This window comes from Peromyscus eremicus, chromosome 8a, assembly GCF_949786415.1.
Source record: "Peromyscus eremicus chromosome 8a, PerEre_H2_v1, whole genome shotgun sequence".
NCBI lineage: Eukaryota > Metazoa > Chordata > Mammalia > Rodentia > Cricetidae > Peromyscus > Peromyscus eremicus.
The window spans coordinates 33776734-33802435 of NC_081423.1; the positions used below are offsets into that span (position 1 = coordinate 33776734).

Here is a 25702-nt window from a genome sequence, read left to right on the forward strand (position 1 = left end):
CCCATAAAGGCCAGAAGAGGGCACTGGATCCTGGAACTGGAGTTACGGATGGTTGTAAGCCATCATGTGGGGGCTGGGAATTGAACCTGTATCCTTTGGAAGAGCTGCAACTGTTCTTAAGTGGGGAGCCATCTCCCCAGCTCCCACATTATCCTTTGCTAATGTTCCTTAAGATGAATGGCCAGGAAGGGTCCCTATCTCTTTCTGTACTTTGAATCATTCAGATTTTAAAGGGCTGGGTTTGGAGGATGAGATCTGAGCCTGAGTTGTCCTCTTCCCATCCCTCCTCACACCAGGCTGTTCTGGATCACCATGCTGCTCCATTGCCTCCAGGGACCAGGCTGCTTACAACCACAGCAATGAGCAGGTGAGGTTCAGGACAGGGAGGGGTGGGGACTGGGTCAAGTGAGAGAGAGAAGCCAGAAGCTCTTCCAAGCTCAAACGAAAACGATGTCCCACAACCATGCAATGGCTGAGTCTGCCCTGCTGGCTTTTAGTCCTTGGCTTTGGTATTGAGAGTGAATGAATAAACAGACCCAAGGGACTAGAAGCATTGGGGATTTTGTATCCTATCATTTAGCCAATTAATTAATTAATTTAGTTATAGACAGGGTCTCACCCAGGCTGGTCTCAAATGTGCGGCTTTTGATCCTCCTGCCTCAACCTCTGAAGTGCTGGGGATGGTAGACCAGCTCTCCACTAACTCAGCTGTGCATGCACACATACACACAGACACACATGCAGAGAGAGAGAGAGAGAGAAAGAGAGAGAGAGAGAGAGAGAGAGAGAGAGAGAGAGAGAGAGAGAGAGGATAAGCAGTCCGTTGGGACATGTCAATAACCCATGTTCTTCACCAAAGGGTTTAAAATTGGAAGTCTGTATGCCTGATTCAGCCTTAGCATCTTGCAGGGCCTCATTGTGAGGACTACCAGCTGGGCCAGGCTGGTGAAGAATTTCCACTGGCCCTGCTTTGGGGTCCACCTCATCACTGGCTTCTCAGCTCCAGCCTCCCCTTTAGGTAGGCAGTAGTAGATAGGATCTGGCAAATCTCTCACTTTTCATTTTATTTATTTTGGGGGACAGTAATATTTGATTTATAGTGAAATGGAGAGATGTTGGCTTCTCCTTCGTGGCAGCGATTTAAGGTATTCTTCAATTTTTAAAGTAAAATATTAAGTACCACATAAGGAAACAGTAGTAGAACGTGGTAGGTGGGAGAAAAAATAAAATTGATAATGACCATCCACGTGGTCGGGAAATGAGGGGGAGGGGATGAGACCCCTGAAGTAGGTGAAGCTACTGGATGAGTTTCCTTTATCTTGCCTAGAGAATCACAGAAAAATTCAGTCTCCAGCAAGGCAGCTAGTCTAGCCCAATCCAAGCCTGCCTGGTCCCCCTCATCTTCCGATTCAGTCTACGCTGCTTCTCACTCAGTCTTCAAGGATATCCCACTATAGAATCATCCCCTTCTGCCACACTGGGATTCCAGCTCCAACTTTGGGACAAGCTGGGTCATCAGAGATCACAAGAACCATGCCTTCAGGGTACATGTGTTGGGAGGGGACCTGCAGCAAATTGACAGATAAGTAGCCTGTTTAATAATTGTGGCTCAGCAGGAATGTGGGCTCAAATGCAGCCACACCTCCCAATGCCTCCAGAAAAGTTAGAAATACAATTCTAGAAATTGAACGTCACAATTTTATCTTTCTATCTATCCCTTTTTCTTTTGAGGTTTGTCTGTTTTAAGAGAAGATCTCACTTTGTGGACCAGGCTGGCCTCAAAGTCATGGCAATCCTCCTGTCTCAGCCTTCCTAGTGCTGGAAGTACACACATAAGCTGCTATGCCCAATAATCTCATCATTTTTCAGTGTTGACAATAAGAATCGACAACATCTGAAGGCTAGCCCAGCCTCAGGTGTTCTCAGGAGACAACGAATCTTCTGAGTGGACACAGTTGTCAGGCTGCAATGCCCAGCGCCCTCCCACCCATTTCCCAGGAATGACGGACAAAACCAAGGATATGAAATCACGGTTAGAGTCTGGCAGTGGTGGCACACACCTTTAATCCCAGCACTCAGGAGGCAGAGGCAGGTGGATCTCTATGTGTTTGAGGCCAGCCTGGTCTACAAAGGTAGTTCCAGGACAGTCAGAGCTAAACAGTGAAACCCTGTCTTGAAAAACACAATTAGAGCCAGTTGTACAAATCATGTATTTCCCCATGAGACGGGGCCCGCCTGTTCATAAGGAGTCATCTCCAGGGCTACTGCCCAAGGCCCTGCCACACAGGCCTGGGACAGGGTGAATGGAAGATGGAAGGGACAGGTGTCCACTCTGGGAGAGCAAAGCAAAAATTGGACATAACATTGCATAGATGTTCCAATAGAAGGGAGCTTGAGGGAAATACTCAGGAAGACCTGGGGTGGGGGTAGGGGGAATCACTGTGTTCAGGGACAGCAGGCTTGGCAGGACAATGACTCCAGGAAATGGGGGGACCAGGACCCTGCTGGGGAGTATGGATTCCTGCTGGCATCTGGAACTCACAGAGAACTGGCTGGGATGTTTGCCCTTGGATGCTCACTTTGAAAAGTGGAAGAGTGTCCATGACCATTTCTGGTGGGGATGAAGGCAGACCATGGTGCCAGGAGGCCCACTGAGGCAGGTGAGAGCAGGAACTAAGCTGTGGTCTAAAGGGAGGGCCCAAGTCTGGCAGGAAAAAGCTGCACCAGAGGTTGCAATAGGGAGTGGAGGGACTCAGAGGCTGATGGACTGGGAGAGGGACAGAGAGGAAGGAGTTGGGGGCTGAAGGAACCTTCTCTTTTAGTGAGGGCAAAAGTTGATCTTTGAGGTAGCCTGGGGAGTGCTCCCTGGGGTAACTACCCACCCGCTTCTGGGGCCTCCATCTGGGCCTGGGACCAGGCTCCGGGTCCTCCCAGACCCTCTTTCCATTCCCCTGTTTCACTCAGCTACAAAGCACAGAAAGAGTCCCAAGGCAGCAGGGTGGGACCCGTACTCCAGAGGGCTCTCGGGGTGGGGTGCCACTCCTTCGAGGTGACACGGGACGCGCAGTGGGCTTCCCTTGGCTGCCCTCCAGCCCTTCTCTGCCGTCGCCTCGGGGTGTCTCTGCCTCCCTGCGAGCGGGGAAGCAAGGAGGGGAGCGGGCGGCGGCCGCGCCAAGAAGCGCCGGGTCACGGCAGGCTGAGGCGCCCGCCGTCCCCGCCCTCCCCCTCGCTCGCCTTCGCCTCCTCCTCCCGCCTCCCTCGCCCGCTAGCTAGCTCGCTCCTTCGCTCTCCCCGCCTTCCCTCCGCGCTCCCCGCCCTCTCCTGCGCCTCGCCTCCTCCGCCCCGCGCCCTGCGGTGCTGCAGCTGCGGGCGGCTCCAGCTGCCCCCAGATGTGGGCTGGGCGGCGCGCGGGGAACTTTCGCGCCGGCTGCGAGTGCGGGGCACCGGCTGCGGTCGGGCTGCCATGGATCCGCCGGCGGGAGCCGCTCGCCGCCTGCTCTGCCCCGCTCTGCTGCTGCTGCTGCTGCTGCCGCCGCCACCGCCACTCCTGCTGCTGCCGCCGCCACCCGCGAGCGCCCGGCTCGCCGCCGCTACCGAGCCCCCAGGTAGGTGCCAGCCGCACCCCCAAGCCCCACGCCCCTCTGGCCACCCGATCCCGCCCCGTGCGCCCCGCCGCCCCCTCCTCAAGCATCGTCTGAGGCGACTTGGGCAAACTCCGCGCGCCGCGCCCGGGGCCAAGTTGGCCAACTTCGGGGCCCGGGCGGTCACGCAGGGGGCGCACCCCGGGTGCCTTGGGATGCAGGGAGCTTTGGAGCGCTCCCCGCTCCCGGGATGCAGAGTGTGGAGCTGGGGGACCGGGAAAACCCCGCGGCAGAGCGCACAGAACCAGCACCAGCGGGTCCGGGGGAGCCAGGGCGAGGCGGCGCCCGGGGACGCTCGGGAGGAGCCGGTGCGGAGCGCGCCGCCTGCGGGCCCTGAGCATTGCTTGGGGAGCCCCGGAGGGGTTCCCCGGAGATCGGTGGGACCCTGCTCCACCCTTCCTGGGGCTTAGGCTCGCGGAGAGAGGGAGCTAGCAGTGGGCTGACCGGGAGCTGGACCGAGGGCAGGCCGCCCGTGCGAGGGCGAGCCGAGTCTTGGTTGCTCCAGAGGCCAACAGTGAGGACACTTGGGCAGAGAGGACCGCTGAAGGGTCGAGGTTCATGAGCTGGGGATCAACGTGGAATCATTCCCGAGGAGCCCCGTGTCCTACCAAGGACCGTATAATTAAGGAGCGAGGGCACTCTGATGGGGTCGCCTTTTAGGGTAACTGCGAGGTACCCGTGGAGCCTCAACTGGGAACCCGACTGGGGCAGCCTTTTAGCTGGCATGGTCTTCTTAGGGGGACGGCCCGGAGGCGACGTGGTTCCGGAGTGGTGGTCCTGTCAACGCCCCTTCCTGGAGGCTTCCTGGTGGAATGTCCCTTCTCTTCAACTGAGGCAAGGGCTGGGGGTGCCGGGCTCCGCGGTCAGGCTCTGAGGCTCCGAGGTCTCCGCCAGTCTAACGCCCCTTTCCGTTGCAGGCGGGCCCCCGGGGCACGGAGCCGAGCGCATCCTGGCGGTGCCGGTGCGCACTGACGCCCAGGGCCGCTTGGTGTCCCACGTGGTGTCTTCGGAGACCGCCCGGGCGGGGGTACGAGCCCGCAGAGCCGCCCCGGTCCAGACCTCAGGCTTGCCCGCAGGCGACGTGCAGGACCCTAGAGGCCGCCTCTTCTACAACCTCACGGTCTTTGGCCGAGACCTGCACCTGCGGCTGCGGCCCAACGCTCGCCTCGTGGCTCCGGGGGCCACCGTGGAGTGGCAGGGTGAGACGGGTGACACCCGGGTGGAGCCCCTGCTTGGGACCTGTCTCTACGTTGGAGACGTGGCTGGCTTAGCTAAAGCCTCCTCGGTGGCGCTCAGTAACTGTGATGGGCTGGTGAGTACTCTCTACTAGGGCTCCTTTCTGTTCTGGCCCTTGCCTGGGCTTTGGAAACCCATTACTAGGAAGTCCCCTGAGAGGGCGACATAGCACGAGCCGAGGACCATCTTCTCCTCCCTAGTGCTCAGGAAGGCAGGCTCTCGCCTTGCTGCAGGGGTTGGCGGGAAGGCAAGATTTTTTTTGATTGGTCAGAGAAGGGAGGATGATTTTATAGGAACCCCACCTCCAGCCCTAAAGCCTGTGTACTCCTGTATGCTTCTTAAATATAGGCATAAGTTGCCGTGTGTGTCTCTCAGCGTGTGTGTGTGTGTGTGTGTGTGTGTGTGTGTGTGTGTGTGTGTGCTCGCGTGCGCGCCCCCGCGCGAGTTTGCGCGTGTGTTTTGGAATGTACGCATGCTTCTTTCTGGCTACCTTTGTACATATCCATGTGAACGTGTGAATATACGTTGTCGCTCAAGCCTGGAGGTATCTGTGGCCTTCACAAATGTGTCTCCGAGTGACTTTTGAGCACGTGTGTTGCGGAGCTTGTGATGGGCATGGATGCTGGCCGTTTCCTTGCATCTGTGTGTGCATATGACAGCCTGGGGAGCAGGCAGCGATGCGGAAATGCCCAGCTAGCCCTCTCTCCCTTGGCTGACCAGGAATCAGTGATTTTGATGCCCGTGGCTTCCTGTTGAAGTATTGCTGGCTATTTGAAAAGTCAGCTTTCTCCCTCCAATTTGAGCCACGGGGAGCGTTTGGTAATGAAGGTCCTAGTGCCCGCGGGCTGTTTGACTTTGGGGGGGGGGCAGTGCCTGATGGACAGGTAATGGTCCCTTTTGAAACTATCTAGGGCAACCAGTGTGACTAGAGTGCTGGGAAGCTCACCTGCCACTGGGTGTCCCCGAGGACCAGGGTTGCCACACAGGGATTCTTGGAGAAAGCTTGGATTTCCCCAATGTCAGGGCAGAGGCTGACATTGATGGTGCTGTCCTGCCACCCAGGGGCCTGGCACAGTAGAACCTATGGCAGTTTTCTATTTTGGATTGGATGTGCAGTGGTCAGGCTGGCTGTGCCGGCGGGCCAGACATCTGAAGCCGCCCACCGTGGTTTCTGTTCTAATTGCTGCTCAGGGTACTCCGGCTCTGGGCAGGTGGCCATGCTTCCAGCCCTGCCAGGCCTGAGCAACGCCTGTCCTCAGGGAGCCCAGGTTGGCCCTGCCATCCGCAGAGCCGGTAATTACACCCCAGCTCTACAACCACTGGAGTCCTTTTCATGGACACACAGGAAACATCACTTGTTGCTTCAGAAAAATCACTGCCTTTGGGTAGGATTTACTTAGAGCCCGAGCACGTTGAAGTGACTCTTAAGTGTCCTTGGAGAACTTGGGTTAATTTAGGGCAATTTTTCCTATTCTCTGTTTCCTGATTAGTCCCAGCCCCACAGGCAAATCCCCTTTAAGGATGCCAGTGAGTTTCCTAAACATGAAAGGAGATCATTGCTGGGGACTTGGAACAAGGTGGTAGAGTTGGCAGGGATTCCCCCCCCCCCCCCCCCCCGCCCCCCGGCCCGTGTTAATTAATTCCCACTAGAGCCCTGGGAGGCGACACTGCATCATTCATTCATCCTCCTCATTCATTTGTTCAGGCAACACCTTTGACCTTGTTTATCCTTTTTACACGTTAGAGATGGGGCAGGTCCTTTGCCAGTGTGGGTGGAAGGGCACCTCGGTGCTATTTGATGGGGTCACAGACAGCTGGAGAACGAGCCGTTTGGCAAGTAGGTGGAGAGAGAAGTCATCCTGAAGATTCCAGGGGTGAACTGACCTGGGAAGGACGTGCTAAGATGTCACAGGAATGGGACACCCACAGGCAGAGGTCAGCGCCGAAGCCTGACTGGCTTCCAGTCAGTGAGGAACAACCCTGCCGTGGTGAGCCAGCATTGTTGGCTTTCCTTTTCTTTCTTCTCCTCTGTTTTTTTGGTCTTCCTTCCTTCCTTTCCCATCTCCTCTTCTCTCTTCCACTTTCCCTGTTTTTTCTGTACTTACCTGTACTGGATTTGCTACCAAATAATTCCCTATCCCTTTAAGGTCCTCTGGACTTCCATGATGGGCTGATTCACTGAGGACCTTGACCTTTCCATCTGGTGTCTCCAGTTGTCACAGGGACTCTGGAGGGGAGGCGGCCTTGTGCATATGGCTTACATACGACAAATCGAGGCTTTGAGAGGTGGAGTAACTTGTCCTAGCCACACAGCCAGTGATGGTGAATGTCTAGCCTAGGAACTGTCTGGCCTCCTTTGCCTCAGTACCCCCAATTCAGGAGGTGGGGGCACGGAACTGCTGAGATGTAATAAAAGGGACAACTGGTGCCCTGGCAAGCTTCAGTGGGCTGCAAGTGGATACATGTATTTAATCCATCCAACAGCCCGCTCCCTTCTCCACGAGGCCATACTCTTCCTTGATAACTGCCCCGATACACAAAGCAGGTGAGTCAGGCTGCCCTGGGAAGGCAGCTCCCCAGAAGTCTTCCTAAATACAGATTCAGCTTCAACACACCCAGAGTGGCACCAGAGAATCAGCGTTTCTAGTAAGCAGCCCCCTGGCCCATGTTCTTTGCCTTTGGACCATCTGAGAAACAAGGGTCTGGAGTCCCATTTCTCCAAGAATGTTCTGTAGGGCCGTACCCTTGAGTTGCTCTGAACCAGTGCGGCTTAGGGGACAAGTCACAATGGGGAGGCAGCAGAGTCACCCTGGTGGGTGGGTGGGTTGGGGAGAGAGAGAGAGAGAGAGAGAGAGAGAGAGAGAGAGAGAGAGAGAGAGACTGAAAAGTTCTATAGTGAAGGAGTCTCACTAGTTCTATTTCATCCAACACACTAGATGATGCGCCCAGAACCCCTTTTCTTTGGAGAGAACACAGTTAGCTCCCAAGCATGTGTGTGCAGAAACTGTGGTGTAGACAGACAGAAAGTGCTGGTGACAACCGTCAAGCGGGCCCTGTGGCTGCTGTCCGGAAATACATGTTTGTGAATCTGCTTGCCTGTTGCTAAAGACACATGGGTATACTTTCCCGCGCAAGGAGGAAGGCAGCAGTCACTGATGACTGTGGACATTGCTCTCCTAATCTGGTTAGCACTGTGGGACTCTAATTGAATCCACCCACTGCATCTATCAGTCGGGCCTCTTTCAGTTCCAAGTGACAGAGAATCCAAGTTAGTTTACCAGAAAGGGCAACTTATTAGCTCACATGGTGACAGATCTTCGGGCATGGCTCATTAGGACCTCTGCTGCCTTGTCCCTTTGCTTCCTGGGGGCTGGCTCTGCGCTCAATTGGAGTCCCTCTGTTGTGAATCAAGGGTTCCCAGCAGCGCTGGGCTATTTCCTTTTGTGAATGAACTCTGGCTAGTCTCAGGTAGGACGATCTTGATGGAGGTTTGCAGATTCCCACAGCACTGAGAGCAAGTAGCTCCATTCCCTGAAGCCACTTGAGATGGCTCTGGCCAAAGATGAGGACGCTGGGCCAGCCAGGAGGCAGATTCTACTGGAGTTTGGTAAAGGCACACGATGTAGACTTGTGTCATAAGATAGGCCACACACATCCGCAGATACATGATAGGTCCTTTGCTAGTCACTGGTTAGAAGCAGCTCATCATTATCTACTGGGGGTGGAGGGAGGTTGGTGATGGTAAAATTGGTCTTTTCACAGTGAATGAGGAAAAAATAACCTTCTGGGGAACATATACCATGTTGCTATGGAAGAATTTTCTAGTGTTTCTTGGGTTACACAGTAGGCAAACTAATTGATACCAGTTTTACACACTCAGTAGAAAAGAAGCAGATATGAAAGGTAATGGTGGTGAATGACAGTTTGCTATCCTACTGTGCGCAAGGCTGCCGGCTAAGCAGTATGTCCCGTTATCTCTTGTCTACAGATGAACAAACCAAGCCTCCGAAAGCCGAGACAGACAGAGAGAGAGAGACAGAGACAGAGACAGAGACAGAGAGACTGAGAGAGGGAAAGAGACAGAGAGACTCAGAGAGAGACAGAGACAGAGAGACAGAGAGACTGAGAGAGACAGAGATAGAGAGACAGAGACAGAGAGACTGAGAGAGACAGAGACAGAGAGAGACAGAGACAGAGAGACTCAGAGAGAGACAGAGACAGAGAGAGACAGAGACAGAGAGACTCAGAGAGAGACAGAGAGACAGAGAGACTGAGAGAGACAGAGATAGAGAGACAGAGACACAGAGACAGAGAGACTGCCAGTTGCAATCTTGAAAGCCAAAAACATTTCTAATCTTTCCCGCTTTGTTTCCCAGAGATCCCGAGTTAGCAGCATTGACCATTATCTATGTGTGAGGGCGAGAGCTGAGCGATGAGTTGACTGTCTGGTGCTCTGCTCTGAGCTGGAGCACCTCATGGGTGGCTGTCTTGACTCCTCACTGGAGAGTGATCACAGTGGGGACTCCAGGAGGATGGAGGTGACTCTTCCTTATACTCCTTTCCATTCAGGAAGCCCTGGGAGACTTCTGTAGCCTGATATAGGCAGGGCCACTCATAACATCCTGCTGGCTGGGCTAGCCTGGTCTAATTCTGGGCCTTGAAGAAGAAAGTGTCCATCTTTTCCTAGGGCTCATTACAAGCTCCCTGGTCTGTCTGGCAGAGCTTCTGTAGTATAGCTAAGGTCTTGTGGCAACAAGGAAGTCTATGTTTTTTTTTTTTGGGGGGGTCGTTGTCCATCTTTTCTTGGGGTTTCCTGTTGGGCTACCATCCTGGCCAGAGCTTTGAGATTCCTAAAAGCCACAAAGAAAAATGGTGTTTCCCCAAATGATGCTGCATGTGACCTGCTGTCTTCAAGGTCACATGCTGGGCTCAGTCAGCTCAAGTGCTAGGCTGGGGAAGCTTCTAGCACTGTGGGCTGGAGACAGGGCTGCTCCTCATGGGGGTGGGGTCCTCTTACTTCCCACCCTGCCTTGGCACTGCCTGGACAGCAGTGAGTCCGTAGCAGGGGACCAAAGAGGTACCCTAGTTTCTGGAATTCTCAGGTCAGTGTAGAGGCCTCTACTGTGAGTGATCTACCTAGCTACCTAGGGTGGCTTCTGCCTCTTCCCTTATCTAAGACATATTGAGCTTAAATGATGGAAAAGCAGCTTACATTGGATGGAATGAACAAGAGATATTATGAGTCTGGTTATTTGAAGGTTCTGAGGAGGGCTGGCTTCAGGCCTGGCTGGATTCAGGGCCTCAGATGGTTCAGTCTCTCGGCTCCTCTACTCTTGGTATCCATTTTGGAAGGCTTTCCTCCCCTCATCCCTCCTGAGGAAGCCATCAGCAGCTCCAGGCTCATCTTGAAACCAACCAGTGTGATGTGGGACTAGCAGGTATCTCCTGCTCCAGTCCAGGGTGACTAGTTGGAGGACTTAGGAACTGTTCTACCCATGAACACAGGTCTCCCCTCTTCTCCACACCTCCCACTGGGGCAGGGATCGTAGGATTACTAGAGACTTCCAAACCTCATCCCAGTCCTTTGCGGCAGGCTGATGCAAGCTGCCCTTCCTTCCCCCAGCAACCCTTCCTCCACCCAGCAGCCAGAGCAGTTTTTACAAACCACACATCAAATCTGTCACTCGTTTGCTCTGTGTTGCTCTTGAAACAAAGCAAAACAAAACAAAGCAATCCTAACCCATGGGCCTGATAGTCAAGGCCCCTCCCTCCTAGACTTGGCTTGAGTGAATTCCGGCCCCATGCGTCATTCTGTTGCCACTCTGGCTCATTGTTCCTCCTGCATGGGGTACTCAGGACCTTTGCACAGGCTGTGCCCTCTCTGGGGCCATCCTCACTCCCACTCCATTTACTTGCTTTGCTCTGCAGGCTTTAGCTGAATGGCCCTTTGTCCTGGGAGCTGCCCTGGACACACACATGTCATGTCACACTTCGTGCTTCTTGGCAACTTGCAGTATGAGTGTCCCTGGCTGTGCCTACAGGGTTCAGCTCTAGACTGGGTGAGGTCAGCTGGGAGCTGGGAAGTGACATGCCCAGGAAGTGGGATCTGGAAGCCCCAGGCAGGCAAAGGCATGACACTTTCCCCAGAGACCCCGAGCCCCCAGTGCTCCCATTTAGTCCGCTCTGCTATCAACCACCCGGTGTCTACCTTCAGGACGCGAGCCTCTGAGTGGTGGGAGCTCTGCCACTTCACCCCTGGGAAAGCATTTGTGCACGTGCCTAGTTTTGAATGGCTTTCTGTCCCTGCAAATCCAATTTCATACCTTCTAGTTTAAATCAAGTCAGACAAGGAGAGGAAGTAGCTCCTAGGTAGCTATGGGAAAGGTTGAGTCAATACCTTGGGACATAGGCTCAGGGAACTACTCAGCTCTGCTGGCGTCTCCCCATTGGAGTTCTTTAAAGAAGGGCGTAGTGGGACCAGCCTGGCTCTTCATGAAGGCTACTGAGGCCAGTCACTGTGAGCCTGAGCCCAGGGAGACTGGCTCCTCAGGCCATCCTAGGTCATGCTCCTTGCCAGGCCCTGCCCACTGTTCTGTGTTACTCTGTGTCCAGGTGTTGGTGACTGAAGGCTTCTGCTACTCATTCAGAAGGTACCTCCTACCCACAGCTGTCCCTGTCCCCCATGTTCTTAGCCACTGATGAGTGACGGAGAGTGGAAAAGGTTAAGTCTTCACTCACGCCTGCTGTGAGTGGTACAAGTGTCGTGACTGCCAGGGACTCATCTGTTTTGAGTCTCCCAGACATGTGAGGGCCTGGCCCAGCACTGAGGCTGACTTTGCTTTGCAGTGGCCTGAACCATGGCTTAGAGCATCTCACTCTGGTCTTTGAAAATCTGTAGGGATGAGTATATGTGGAGCCCCTTCTGGGAACCTGTGTGTATATGAGTGTGTGTACCTAGCCATGGAGGCTATATGTGTGTATGTATGTATGTATGCATGCATGCATGCATGTCTTAGATGTAGGTGCATGCACACACAGATATGTACTTGCATGTAAGTTTTTGTGTGAATGTGTGTATAGTTACATGTGTGCATTCAAGTGTGTGTGTGCATATGGGCGCATGTGTGTGTTCTTAGCAGAGATTTCCTGCTGGAGTAGGTCCTCAGGTGGGGTGGAGGTACCGTGGAGAGGAAGACTCCAGCACCTTGAATTTCAGTGTTACCTTATACCACCCCTTCCTCCACTGGCAGGTGCTGTGGAATGAGAAGGCCCAGGTAGGAGCCTCTCACTCTGCTGCCTATGTTTTATATTAAATGTCAGCTGTCCACTGGTTCTGCTGCGCTGCCATTAATATGGAGAAGTTATTACTGAGCCTGGAGCTGGCTCCTCGGGCTCATCCATGAATTTCAATTACACCGCACATTGACTTCAGGCTGGGTGAGTGGGGCACACAGTCTTCTACTTGCTGGCAAAGGAAACTCGAGCATCAAGGACCATGGGTATTGTACTGCCAAGAGCCCAGGGAGGTTTTGCCTGTTCCAACACCCCCAACCTAGGTGTTTTGCTAGTTAACTCAGAAGTATATGGGTTCAGTGTGTAGCTACAGAATCAGCTGTGCTCAGCCAAACTGTGCAGCCCGGGAGAGGCTACAACACTGTGAAATTTAGTTGATCACTAAATTTGCAAAATGGGACTCCATCAGTGCCTGCCTCACTGGGTGTTGGAAGATGAGTGCACTGTAATCATGTAGCCCAGGCTCAAGGTTCAGGGGTTGTTCATGTCTTTGAGTCTCACTCTGTAGCGCTATCGAGACTAGAACATGTTGTGTATATCAGGCAAGTCTCAAACTTGCTGCAATCCTCGAAGGTGCCGGGATTACTAGAGCCCGCCACTACACCCAGCTGCAATGAGGTGCCTTAATCATGCTCTCCCCATGAGTTCTCACAGTCCCTGTTGATGCAATTGCTGTCCTCATCATGGTGAATGCAGCATTTCTCCTGCCTTGAGCCTTTTGGCATGAGTCATGGCAAGCAACTATAGTCTAGCTTCATCCACTTCTGAGTGTCTTCTCTTGGAGAAAGTATGGGTGGTATTATAACCATCAATATTCACCTCGCCAATGACAGGGATATATATTCTGCTGACGCTGAACCTTTTTGCATGTATCCTTTTTGCCATCACAGTGTGTGACTTCCTGAAGACACTTGAGTGGCAAGGGGTCTCAAGAGAGAAAAGTGCTAACCCCACAGGTACCCAAAGTGATGGCAATGCTAAGTTGGCATGTGCTAAGCAATGCTATCATCTATGGTGACCCACTGGTTTTGTCATGACTTTGGAGGTAGTATATGTGAAAAATGTGCCTTAAAAACGTGTCTTCTTATAGTTCTACAAATGTGGTTTGATTTTGGCGATGGTGAGGATGGTTGTAATGATGATGACAGTAGTAATAATGATAGTGGTACTGGTGGTGATGGAGATGATGTCGGTGGGGTGATAGTGATGATGGTGGTGGTGAGATGGGGGATGATAGTGATGATGAAAATTTTGATGGTAGTGATTGGGATGATGGTGATGGTGGTGACAGAGATGTGGGGTTGAGGATGATGATGATGATGATGATAATAATGATGGATGTTATGGGCTGATAGAAATGGAGCTGTTGGAGTTATGGGGGTGATGGTAATGATGGTAACGATGGGGATAGGTCTGATAGTGATAATGATATTGGTGGTAGTGATAGGGATTGATGGGGATGGAGATGATGGTAGGGATGGTAGTGATGAGCATTATGGTGGTGATGGAGAAGTAACTAACGATGCCAAGGTCCTGAGAGTTGACATACAGATTTCACACAGAGGACATGCAGGGCAGCAGCAGTGGCTAGACCCTTTCCACTAGAGGGGCCACCTCTAGACAGATCTACGAACAGGGCATTTGAAGATTCATCTTTGAACTTGGGCACTTCTTTTTTCAAAGCAGATCGTAGGGAAAATAGGTATATTGATATTTTATGTAGGGTTGTTCAGGTCTCCATAGTGGCCAGCATGATTGGCACAGAGCTTCTGGAGGCAGAATAGAAGGAGCTAGGAACACGTGGCATTTGTAGATAGTTGTGTACCATTTGAGGTAAGGATCTGTTCCAAGAATGGTCTCATCAGGTGATTTTGTTGTGCAAATATCATATGCTAAGCTGGCTATGACACTCCTAGGCTATAGAATCTTATAGGGTCACTGATGTGTATGTAGTCTGTCATTGACCAAAGTAGCACTGCATGGTGTGTGACACATATTGTATGTGTATACGTTGGCATGTGTGTACGTGAAGGGCAGAGATTGATGTCAGGTGTCTTCCTCAGTAGCCCTCCATCTGAATTTCTGAGACAGGGTCTCTCACAGAACCTGGAACTTGTCCCTCACTGATGCAGCCACACGTTGTTGGCCAGAGAGCCCCAGAGATCCACTTGTCTCCTCTTTCCCAATGCTGGCCTCACAGGTGCGTGCTACCTCACCTGGCTTTTTAAACATGGCTACTGGGGGTCCAAACTCAGGTTCTCATGCTTGTGGGGCAAGCACTTTACTAACTGCACCATCTCAGCAGCCTCTTTATGTATTGTTTTTTAATAGACTTCGCCACACACACCAGTTGATTATAAAGAAAACCTCAAGTTAAGCAATTCCACAGATGAACTTCATTTTTTTTTTTCTGGCTGTCTGTTCTTGTAACAATACCAAGCAGTGCTCATTATTAGAGTTTCAAATATCTAAGGGTTATAGTGCTTGGATGCTGCACTCACTGTCCAGTACAATAGCTACAGGCCACATGAGGTTTCTGAACATTTGAAATGTCACTGGTCTGCACTGAGAGGCATTCTGCATGTAAAATGCAATACACACTGGGTTTCCAAGACTTAGCACTTCTTCTATCCCCACAAAAGGAAACTATTTCACAGATTTTCATTGTGTGTGTGTGTGTGTGTGTGTGGGGTGTGTGTGTGTTGAGAGTTGAATCCGGGGCTTTGTGTGTGCAGGACAAATACTCTGCTGTTGATTTACATCCGTTCCTCCCAGATAGACTGAAAGTATGGATTATCATTTCAGATAATAATGTTTGAAGATACTAGATTAAACAAAATCTATTCTAAAAATTAATTTCATTTGTATTTTTTTTCCTTTTGAAAATGTGGGGGCCTAGCAGAGACAACTCAGTCAGCCAAGTGCTTGCCCTGATGAGGACCTGAGTTCGAAAGACCAGCTGGAAAGCCAGGCTCAGAGAAACATGCCATGCCCAGAGCCAGGAGGATCCTTGGGCCTTGCTGGGTAGTCAGAATACCTAAATTAGTGAGCTCCAGGCTCATTGAGAGACACTGTTTAAAAAAAAAGGGAGTGGGCTATTGCAGATGATGCCTGGCATTGGTCTCTGGCCTCTACATACATGTTGGCTTCTACACACACATGCACTGGCACGCGCGCACGCACACGCACACACACACACAGCCGTGAAGTCAATTGTTTGGCCCTGTTCAGGAACATGTGGCTGGGTTCTTCGTCTTGGCTGGTCACATCTGTTTATTCTTTCCAGTGAATTTTAGAATTGTTTTGTCAGGTTCAACAATCCCTTGTGAATTTGATTGACATTAAATTAAACTTAAAAACTAATTAAAGGAGGAATTGACATAATCCGTCATATTTGCTGGGAACACAATGTGTCCTCCAATTCGTGCAATTCTGTCTCCATGCTGCTCAGTAAAGCGTCGTACATTTTTGCACAGAGTTCATCCATTTTTTTTTTAAATCAGGGTTATTTCAAGGATTTTTGTTTTCTTTCAGCCCTTGCGAATTGAATTTTTCCCCTCGGTTGTTGCTTTTTATGTAATTATCTTTCATCAAGCAGTTTGATGCATTAATTCGAACTGATCTCTGTGGACTCCCTCAGGTTTCTAGGTACACAGTTGTACTGCCTGGAAACAGTGATTGTAGACTCTCATTTCCATTCTGCACTGTCTAGAAACTTCGGTGACGTTGAGCAGTGGGTTGACGCACCCTCCTTTGCGCCTGACTATTGGGAACGCCCCTGGCAGTTCTCTGCTCAGTGTGCGGCTTGCTTGAGGATTAAGATGGATTTCATGCGAAGGCAATATCCTCTGAATTCCAGTTTTCTAATCAGTGAAGGAGCAGAAATTGAGATAAAATGTCTGAACACACTGTCCCCCCCCCCCCCAAGTGAGTGATGCTGCAGCTCTGAGTTGGGGGTGGGCAGTGTCAGCCTGGGGGTTTCTGCTAGTTCACAGCTGTCTACTCTGTGGGCCCAGAATTTCAAGCCAGTCTCCATTGACAGCAGTCGAACCCACTCCCGGGAAACCTTTGTGGCGAGTTGGGGGTTACTTTTCCAAGGCAGGTGGAGTATGCGTCTCCCAGTGTTGTGGCTTGATAGGATAGAGCCATGTCTTGATTTGGGGGCCTCCTCCACCCCCAGTGGCGTGTCTATCCTCTCGGGAGCAACCCCTCTCAGCCCTCCATACAGAAGTCTGCAGCCGGTGAAGTCTCTGCCCTCCCAGGCCACAGGTGCCCTTCATCTCTCACAACCTTCCAGAACAGATTTCTTCCCCGCAAAAGACTGTTCCCTGGTGCTGGAAATCTGTGGACAGTCCTGCAGAGAATAAAATTGTTTTCCCACTGTGGGGTCTGCCTGTCTGCTCATGACTGGTATGGAATTGAGGAGGTTTTGAACGATACCTCATCTAGGCTGCACACTGAGGTTCTGGGATCTGTATTTGTCACACGCCTCACAGGAGAGACTTATGGGTATTCACTGACCCAAGGGAAGGCAATGGGTTGGAGGTCTGGAGGGACCCAGGGTGGGAGCTTGGCTTCCATTTCCATTTTTGAGGCTGCCTGACCCTAAGGTCTCAGACACCTGAATAGTTGGTTCCCAGTTGGTGGCACTGTTTGGGCAGGTTTTGGAGGTGTGGCCCTGCCTGGAGGAAGCATATCACCAGAGGCAGGATTTGAGGTTTCGAAGCCTATCACCGTTCCCAGGACACACTCTCTGCTTTGTGTTTGTGGTTCAAGATGTGAGCCCTCAGCTTCCTGCCCTGGCCACCATACCTTCACCTCACCGTCTTGAACTCTAACCCTCCGGAACTGTAAGCCCCAACAAGCTGGACGACCAGTTGTCTTGGTCATCGTGTGTTATCACAGCAATATAGGGGTAATGGACACACCTCCTCCTGCCCTTGAGGAGCAAGGGGGAGCAAGGCTAGCTGGCCTCATTGAGAATGTGAACAGGCAAATCACAGGTGTGGATTAGGATGAAAGGAGATGATGTCTTAGAGAGGCACTGGGGTCTCGTACCTGGAAATTCTGAGCCCTGCCAAGGGAGGCGTCTTCAGTGACATGGCTGTCTCCCAGGCTGTGTGCACTTGGGAGGGGCTAACAGGTAGGTGGACAGCAGGTAGGGCAGTGACTGGTGCTTGGTTCTGGGTACTGAGTACTGACTCTAGAGCACTAACTGGGACTGGGGTGTAGTCCTCCTCTCTGCCTGCCAGGGCCCTAGCCCTGGGAGACTCCCTCCCTTCTCTGCACCCAGGAGTGGTCTGAACTTAATGGCTATGAGCAGAAGTCTGGATCTCAAGGCGGCATGGATCTGTCCCAGGCTGTGCTTGTGAGAGAAAGCACACACATTTGTTCTTTATCCTGGTTCCTGACTCAGAACTCTGTAATTTCCGGAGTGATAAGGGGCGTTGGGAACATCTTTTATTATAATTATTCTAGGCCTGGTCTTAGTGCCCTGGTTTTTCACAGGACAGCTTCTGAGAGTCTTGGAACCAGCAGAGGGATAAGACTGTCTTTCGTATGTTAATGAGATGTCTGGTGACTGACCCCCTCACATAGCTTCAAACAGGGGAGCTGGTTGTGACAGCGGGGGAGCTGGTTGTGACAGCGTCCAGGATGGGATTGGAGGGTTGTCGCCTTTAGCTCCACTGCTATACACTATGAATCCCCTGTGGGGCTCCCCGAGCTTCTGGGCTGTGAACGTGTTGGGGGAGTGTGCGTGGATGGAAGCTTCTCTCCCCTTCCAACATCTGGCTGAGCAACCATAAGTGAAGTACTTTCCCACGTCCTGTGAACCCTTCTAGCAACCTAATAGATGTGATTTGTCCCAGGAAGCCCTGGGTTATAACAGCTGGTTCTGTGTGGAGTTCTGTGGCCCCCCTCCCCCACAGACCCCACTAGCATCCGAAGGCACCAGAACCTGATCAGAGTCCCTTGAGTGGGTCAGCTCTGTCCTGACCAGAAGTGCGTGACACCCAGAGGTTTGGAAGATCCATAGGGACAGGGAGACCACTACACATTGGGTGTCAGAAGTGTTGTGAGCAAAAACAGATCCTGGAAGAGCCACTCACAGCCTGGGCTGTGATAGAGGGAGGGTGGTCCCAGGCCAGCCCCAGATGTAACAGCACAAACCAAGAGCTCTCCCTCCATCTCTCCCTCCTTCCCTCCTCTCTCTGTGGGCATGAGGGGAGGGGAGCTGGGGAGTGCTGGGTCCTAGCTCTCCTCCTTTTCCTCCCTTTCTTCCTCCCTTCTTTTGCTCTCTTCCTGGTCCCCTCTCCCTTCTCTCTTATTCCTTCTGTTCTTCCCTCTCTCCCCCTCCAGCTCATTTCCCCTTTCCTCCTTCCCCACCCTCATCCCTGCTTTCTCTCTCCCTTTCTCTGCCTTCCTTCTCCCCATCCCTCCTTCCCTAGATTCCTTCATCACCAGGACTGGGGACAGGACACCCTTTGCAGGTGGGGGCCCTCCGTCACAGGCCACTCACTCCTGCCCGAGTCTGTACCTACACTTTCTTGTGTACACGTCAGCTCCAGGAGCCCCATCCTCTTATCTTGGGCCCCAGTGCTCATGGGTACTGTAAGAAGTCATCACCTTGTGCTGAGAGGAAGTCGGCTTGGGAAAAGAGGAGCGACCCACCCAGAATCACAAAGCCTGGGCTCCTTCCTCTACAACCAGAACTTGAGGCAGAACTTTGTCCTCCTTGGTGGTACACATCACCACACACACACACACACACACACACACACACACACACACACACACACACGAGCAAGGTTAATTCTTGTCCAGGTGCAATGGATGGTGTTTACAACTGGACACAAACCTAGACATATCTGGGAAGAGGGAATCTTAATTGAGAAAATGCCTCCATCAGATTGGCCTGTAGGCAAGTCTGTGGGGGCGTTTTCTTGAGGATTGATCTAGGAAGGCATAGCTGGTGAGCTACATCTTGAGTGCCATCCCTGGGCAGGTAGTCCTGGGTACAGAAGAGAGCAAACTGAGTAAACTGGGCAAGGAGCAAGCTCATAAGCAGCTCTCCTCCATGGCTTCTCTTTTACCTCAGAGAGGATGGTGTGACTTTGGGGCATTATCTCTTCCGTGGGAGCTGGTTGGGGACAGCAGGCCCTCAAGACTGGTGAGTCTTCATTTGGAAGAAACACCTGGCATCTATCCTCCACCAAGGTCACCAGAGTTGTTGTGTTTTTCTCTCTGAGGAGTGTCTACGAGAGCCAAAGCTAGTGGTAGTCCCAGGGGGCTTCTGGCTCTACTTGGGGGTAGCTTGGGCCTGATTTGTGATCTCTGGTGGCTAAAATGGACACACCAGGATTGAGCACAGCCAAGGCTTGGCAGAGGTGGGCAGCTGCTTGCTCCTTCTTCATGTTGAACTTTACTGATGGGGCCCTGGACTCACAGCCTTCTTTTAGGTCTTTTTCTGGGATCCTGTGGACCTGCAGTGGTTGCTGAGGCTGGGCTAGCCTGGGACTTTTGGCCCTGGGTACAGCATTTGGCTGATAGTGTGGGCTAGGAAGGCCTTGTTATTGATGAGCCTGTTGTTTCTGTGAGACCAGTGGTTGCTGTCTTGTGTCTTCCCTCTTCTGAAGCCCATGGACCTTCCTTAGCACTGATCCTTCACTGACTTGATTTGTGGATTTGTGTTTATGGCATTTCCCTTACAGCTTCCGTTGTGTGTGGCCTGTTCCACTGGTTTTTCCTACTTATTCCCTCCGTCGTCTTGGTGTGGGAATCACCAGTCCTTCCCAGATCTGTCCCCTCGTTGTCTTGGTGTGGGAATCACCAGTCCTTCCCAGATTTTGTCTCCTCGTTGTCTTGGTGTGGGAATCACCAGTCCTTCCCAGATCTGTCCCCTTGTTGTCTTGGTGTGGCAGTGAGTGACTTGCCTCTCACACATCTGTTCCAGGCTTGGTCTTCTGCATCCCCTTTTCTTTCTTCTTTATTTAAAAGCTGTCTTGTTTTTAATTGTGTGCATGTGTGTCTGTGTACACGAGTGCAGTGTCTGCAGAGGCCAAAGGAGTCAGATCTCCTTGGAGTTGCAGGCAGTCATGAGCTACCTAATACGGGTCCTTAGCAAGAATAGTATATGCTCTTAACCTTGGAGCTATCTCTCCAGAGTCCACCCTTCCTCTTCTTCTTCCTTTTCTTCTTTGAGACACCTCACATAGCCCAGGCTGGCCTTGAACTCCCTATGTAGCTGAAGCTAGCTTTGAACTCCTGATCTTCCTGTCACTACCTTCCAAGAGCTGGTGCGTACCACCGTGCCTAAGTTTCCATTTAATTTCTTTAAATATTTAACTCCTTTAATTCAAATGAAGTGTGTTTCATGGACTGTATTTCAGTTAGCCTCAGGCAGTCACTTTTTTTTTTTAAATTTTCTGATTTGCCAATTTTGCTATCTAATCACCATTTACTGACCAATGATTTGGGATGGATACTCCATCATCCATGAGGTTTGAGGAGGTGATTGGCTTATTTCTGGTCTCACTTTTCTTTTATACAATAGTTCTGGGCTTTTAAAATTACCATTGCTTAAAGATGTATTCAAATGCCCCAAAGGGCAAATGTCACCATTGGGACTTAAAAGTTGTTGTGGCTGTTTTTGCCTGGTCTCCAAATGGATTTTGAGTTTATTTTCTCATGACCTTACACAATAAAGTGAGTAGACCTTGGTTTGGGGCACTAATGCACTGCAAGGGTTGTACCCAGCATGCAATGGGGCCTTAGCAAATCTCTTCAAATGAGCCAGTGATGTGTTCATGGTATTTAATTGTCTAAGGGAAATAAGAACATTAACTCAAGTATCTCTCACTGCCTCCCAGTAGATTTATGGGAAAGAGTTTTAGAATTTTATTGGCATTGAATAAGGATCTTTTCCATTGCGTTTTATAGCAGCTTATTATAGATATTTAAGAACACTTTGGATTTATGATTCACATGTGACCCTTTGCTCTGAACATGTGGGACCTGCTTGTTCCAGATTAATGACACTCTCCATTTAGACATCTTCATTCCCAATGAGCAGAGCTCAAAATGATCTGTTAGCACAGAGGTTACGTGCATTGCGGAACTACAGCTCGACACTCTACAACCACAGCTGAGGAGGAGACTCCAGGACCCTGTAATTGCCGTTCTTATGATGAGGCTCTCCACAATCCCACTTCGCCTTTCATCATCTGTACCCAGTGACTTTTCTCTTCCCCTTGTGTTCCAGCCAAACAGTCTTCTCTTATTATAAAGGCACAGACATGAAACAGAATCATGAAAAGGAAAATAACCCTTCAAAATAAATCCCTTCCTTGGCCGTTTCTCATGTTTGCGTTCCTAGATCTACAAGTAACTGCATTTATTTCACTTCTGGATATTTTCAGGAACTTCTCTGTGTTGTTTTCATTTTGGAGTTGGGAGTAGTTTTTTTTTTTGAGGGGGGGCAAGTATACAGTCATCTGCAAATCATAATATTTTGGTCTCTTCTTTTTCAATATTTACTCATTTCATGTCTTATTACATGGGAGTATAGAAGGAACAACTGTCATTTGGCATAAGAACTTCAGCCACGGTCTCAGCACGTCCAGCTCAACATGTAAGGGAATTACCACGTGGGCCCTGTTTCTTTTCCAGTGAATGCTGCTGCCGGTGGACCTCAGTGGGCAAATGCTGGCCCAGCATGGAGCACCTGTGTTCACTTAGCCACTGGCCAGAACTTTTCATCCATTGATCTGTTGTACCAAGAAAACCTACGGACACAGGACCTGTCTATGCAGTCAGTGGTTTTGTGGGGTACAAACAGTGGCTAATCTGGCTTTTAGGTCAGGCGCCCACATGTCACCCTGTCCTTTAGCTCCATGTGGCTGCGGAGCAGTGTGCCTGGGCATGCTGCTTTTGACAGACTGCCACGAGTTCCCGGTAGGCATCAGTTTGGTGAGGCACTCTTAGGAAAAGCCTGATCAGCAGATACAGTGGTGTGTCCCGGACAACGTGGGATGAATGTGGACCTAGGAGCCCCGATGGAGTCCCTCCCTTGCTTCATACTGAGGATGGAATTCTCTGAACTCTAGGGGTCCCATCATGCAGGGCAGAGTTTGTGAACTGGAACCGATGGGCTCTGTGCTGTGACCACCCACCAATGAGTTTTGTTTAGCCATCTCAGTCTTTGACACGTTGCTTGTGAAGTTCCAGATCTCTGTTGTCTTGAGAATCTGGGAGATCTGCTAGGCTTGTGTTCCTGGGGCTGGAAATGACAGAGCTGGAGTCCCCCAGAAGGGCCCAGTGGCTCCTGGCACCTCAGTCTTCACCGCTACTTATCATCATGCCGCCCACCTCTGCGTCCGTTCCCTGCTCAGCCCCTGGGTAAGCCCCCAAGGTTCTTCTCTTACATTGAGATAGGTACCTTTTAGAGCTGTGCTGTCTCACTTCCCGCTGCCTCCTTCCTGCCCAAGATCTCAGTTTATGGGTTGTCAGCTCCTGTAAGCCTCTGTGCACAGATGTCAGCCTTGGGCCTGCGGCACTGCGTACGTATGCTCGATTCTGGCTCCTTCCCTCTCTGGTGGACATGCCTATTTGTCATCTATGAAAGGTAAAAGTTGAGCACAAACTGCTGTGGTGGGTTAAGATGAAAATTCGGTGAGGTAAGGCCCATAGCTAGCGCTCAGTAGCCAACAGCCTTTGTCACCGCAAGGTAATATTTTCCTCGCGGCGCTTGGAGGGGGAACAGAGTGTGAAACTGGCTGGAAGCATACAGAATGCAGCAAGGATATTAATCACTCTAGAGGGCTTTATGGGAGGGGCTTGGGCTGAGTGTGGGTTGAGGAGGCAGGACCGGGGGAGGGGCGCCAGTCAGGAGAGGATGCTGTCCCTGCCCCAGACCATAATCGGCCTGGGACTCACTGCCAGATGAGGCCATGACTCTTTTGAAATGGAATTCCTGGGTCAGAATAAGGAGAACAGATGTTTACGGGAAGACGCCAAGGGCGGCTGACATCACCCAGGGCCCCCTGGACGCAGAAGGAGGCCGGGGTCCTCCATCCCTCCCTGCCAAGGAGCATTCCTGGGGCAGACGCCAGAGTTGGGGGTGGACATGCACGCAGATGCAGGCGCCACACGCCACCTCCCCACCTGAACACAATTAGTCAAGATGTGGAAATGATTTCCATTTTGGAAGGAGAGAAGAGGGGCTGGCCAACAGACTCCTCGGTGTGGATTGGTCCTTTGCAGGATTGCAGGAGTGGTTTTTGTGGCTGGGGAGCTGTCTAGAGTGCCTGGCCAGGGATGGAGATGACCGTGTCCCTTTCCCTCCCATGGACACAGTACATCCTTTAATTTCTACTTTGGGGGTGGGTCTGGAGGACGGCTTGCTTCTGTCCTTTCTACTACTTCTCCGCAGCTCATCCTTCACCGAAAGCTGTCCGCAGGCCCAGATTCCTGGGACAGCAAGTGACAGGAAATGTAGTGCGAATCGGCTCAGGCCAAAGGCCTGTGTTACTTACTCTTCTTGTATCACTCCTCCGTGCCCCTCTGTGGCCTGCCACAACAGTTCACCTGTGTCACCTGACACCAACCGGAGCTGAGAGGCTTGCCTTTTCCCGGAGGTTGCAGTTAGAGTCTAAGGCTGGTTCTCATTGGTTCAGTTTGTGGTTGAGGAAGGGAGCCAAGCTTTGATTGGTCAGACACGGTCACATGACTGCTCCAGGGACGCTGAGGCAGGAAGGCTCTTAGAACCGTAAAACTACTGATGAGGGTGTGTGTGTGTGTGTGTGTGTGTGTGTGTGTGTGTGTGTTGTTCCTTCCCACTCTGGTGGATAGTGAGCCCCCAGGACCCGCCTATCTCCGCTTCCCCAGCGCTGAAATTGCAGCGCACCCCATCACCACTTTTTTTCACCTAGGTTTTGGGGAATTGAACTCCGGTCCTCAGGCTTGCAAGACAAGCACTTTATCAGTCCAGCCACCTTAGGCCTGCGTTTCCATGTAACAGTGCGTCAAGTGCTCCAGGAAGTCATGGGACTGACCTAGACCATCTCCGTTTGTGTGAGGTCTGAAGGCTCCCCTAAAGATACGTTTCTCACAATGTGTCCTGTGACTGAGCGCGCATCACTGTCTTTTAAGTTGTACTGAGCGGGGAAACATAGTTAGGTCGCATCGCAACAGGTGGCCAGCGGCAGCGATGCACAGCGGTGGTTGTGGCTGCACTGGGCACGCGTGCTGCTGGCTGCCAGGGCTGGCTGTTCCCAGCCTCTTCTCCCAGCTTGGTTAAGAGTTCTCCAGGAAGCTTCCCGAGCCAGGAGTAGAGTCTGGTCCCTCTAGGCCGTGATGGGTGCTGTGGCCTGTGACAGGTGAAGATACGGACCAGTGTGATGATGACGGCCGCCAGCTAGCCTTTCCGTTCCCAGTTCTTATTGGGGGAGGTGGGGAGCCCGGGACCCCCTCCTCCACTCTCTTTCTTTCTGCCAGGCCGTTTCCCTTCACAGCCACTTAGGAGGGAAGCCAGCCAAAGGCCTGTTAGCAGTGCGGGGGACAGCTGATGGATTTTCGTTAGACACAGACCCAGCTCTCTGCCACCGCTGGCCTGTGCTTGCCTCTGGAGGGCACCCAGGCTTCTGTCACTTCCTGAGCAGCCCCTGGCAGCCTGGCAGTCGTGGTGTTGGTGAGGCATCCCAGCTTTGCAGAGGCAGGAGGTTTTGACCCTGGGGTGTATTCAGCCCAGAAGCCTCAGGTCTCGGGTCCCAGTCTCTGGCCCCAGGTAGGCATGGGACTCTGAGCATCTAGGCTGGGAGATTGCTTGTTGGAACCTTATAGCCGGGTTGGCTCCCAGCTTTTGGATAAGATACCAGCTTCTCCTAGGCCTCCCCTCACCCCTAGAAGGAGCCATACCCTGGAACAGTGGACTCACTGCCTTTGAGTTCTCCTTTGCCATCCTTGGGCTGCTTCTTGTCGTCCCCCCCCCCGCCCCCGAGCTGCCAAGGCTTTTGTCTGGTGCTCTCCCCTCCTGTCCCGCTTCTTGGATTTCAGAGGCAGCCAGAGGCTTCCCTGATGCCATGGCTGGCGGCGGCCTTGCCCAGCAGTTCTGGCATTGGCTTCCAGCCTCCTCACGTCTCCTGGGTGTCTTATGTGGCAATGCGGCTCTATTTCAGGGTCTGCGGGAGCACCGGGCATTGCCTCAGGGTTTGCCCCAAATGGAGGAGGTGGCTCACAGCCTGCTTCATGGCCCTGGGTAGTGGAGGGGAAATCAGATCAGGACTCCTGTGTGACCTTGGGCAGATTCCACCATCTCTCTGAATCTGAGGTTTCCATTCAGGACTAATACAAGGAAGGTATACGGATGGGTGTTAACCCATCAGGCTACCCCACTCTCCATGCACTGCCATACAGGATCCTTGCATATCCTGGGGATCCCAGTAAATTTATCCTGGAGTGGCTTTACAATGGCTTATAATGTTCTGGGTTTCTCTGTGTAACCTTGGCTGTCCTGGAACTCATTCTATAGACCA

General features: G+C 51.8%; 1 protein-coding gene and 1 long non-coding RNA gene across 4 annotated transcripts in view; one reads left to right on the forward strand and one right to left on the reverse strand.

The window, feature by feature from the left end:
* Nucleotides 1-3463: 3463 nt before the first annotated feature.
* Nucleotides 3464-25702, forward strand: part of Adamts2 (ADAM metallopeptidase with thrombospondin type 1 motif 2) — a 209611-nt gene continuing 187372 nt past the window's right edge. The window contains exons 1-2 of the mRNA XM_059270462.1: nt 3464-3605; nt 4559-4953. Coding sequence (XP_059126445.1) covers nt 3464-3605; nt 4559-4953 — 537 coding nt within the window. The remainder of the gene's footprint in view (nt 3606-4558; nt 4954-25702) is intronic.
* Nucleotides 15426-24354, reverse strand: LOC131916871 (uncharacterized). Of its 3 annotated transcripts, none has more exons than XR_009380608.1 (3): nt 23705-24348; nt 22609-22785; nt 15426-16033 (listed from the first exon to the last, which is right to left on the reverse strand). It is a non-coding gene; the product is annotated as an uncharacterized LOC131916871 (long non-coding RNA). The 3 variants fall into 3 exon arrangements; XR_009380610.1 differs by lacking the exon at nt 15426-16033 and adding an exon at nt 19803-21446 and having other exon boundaries at nt 23705-24354; XR_009380609.1 differs by lacking the exon at nt 15426-16033 and adding an exon at nt 21468-22449 and having other exon boundaries at nt 23705-24351.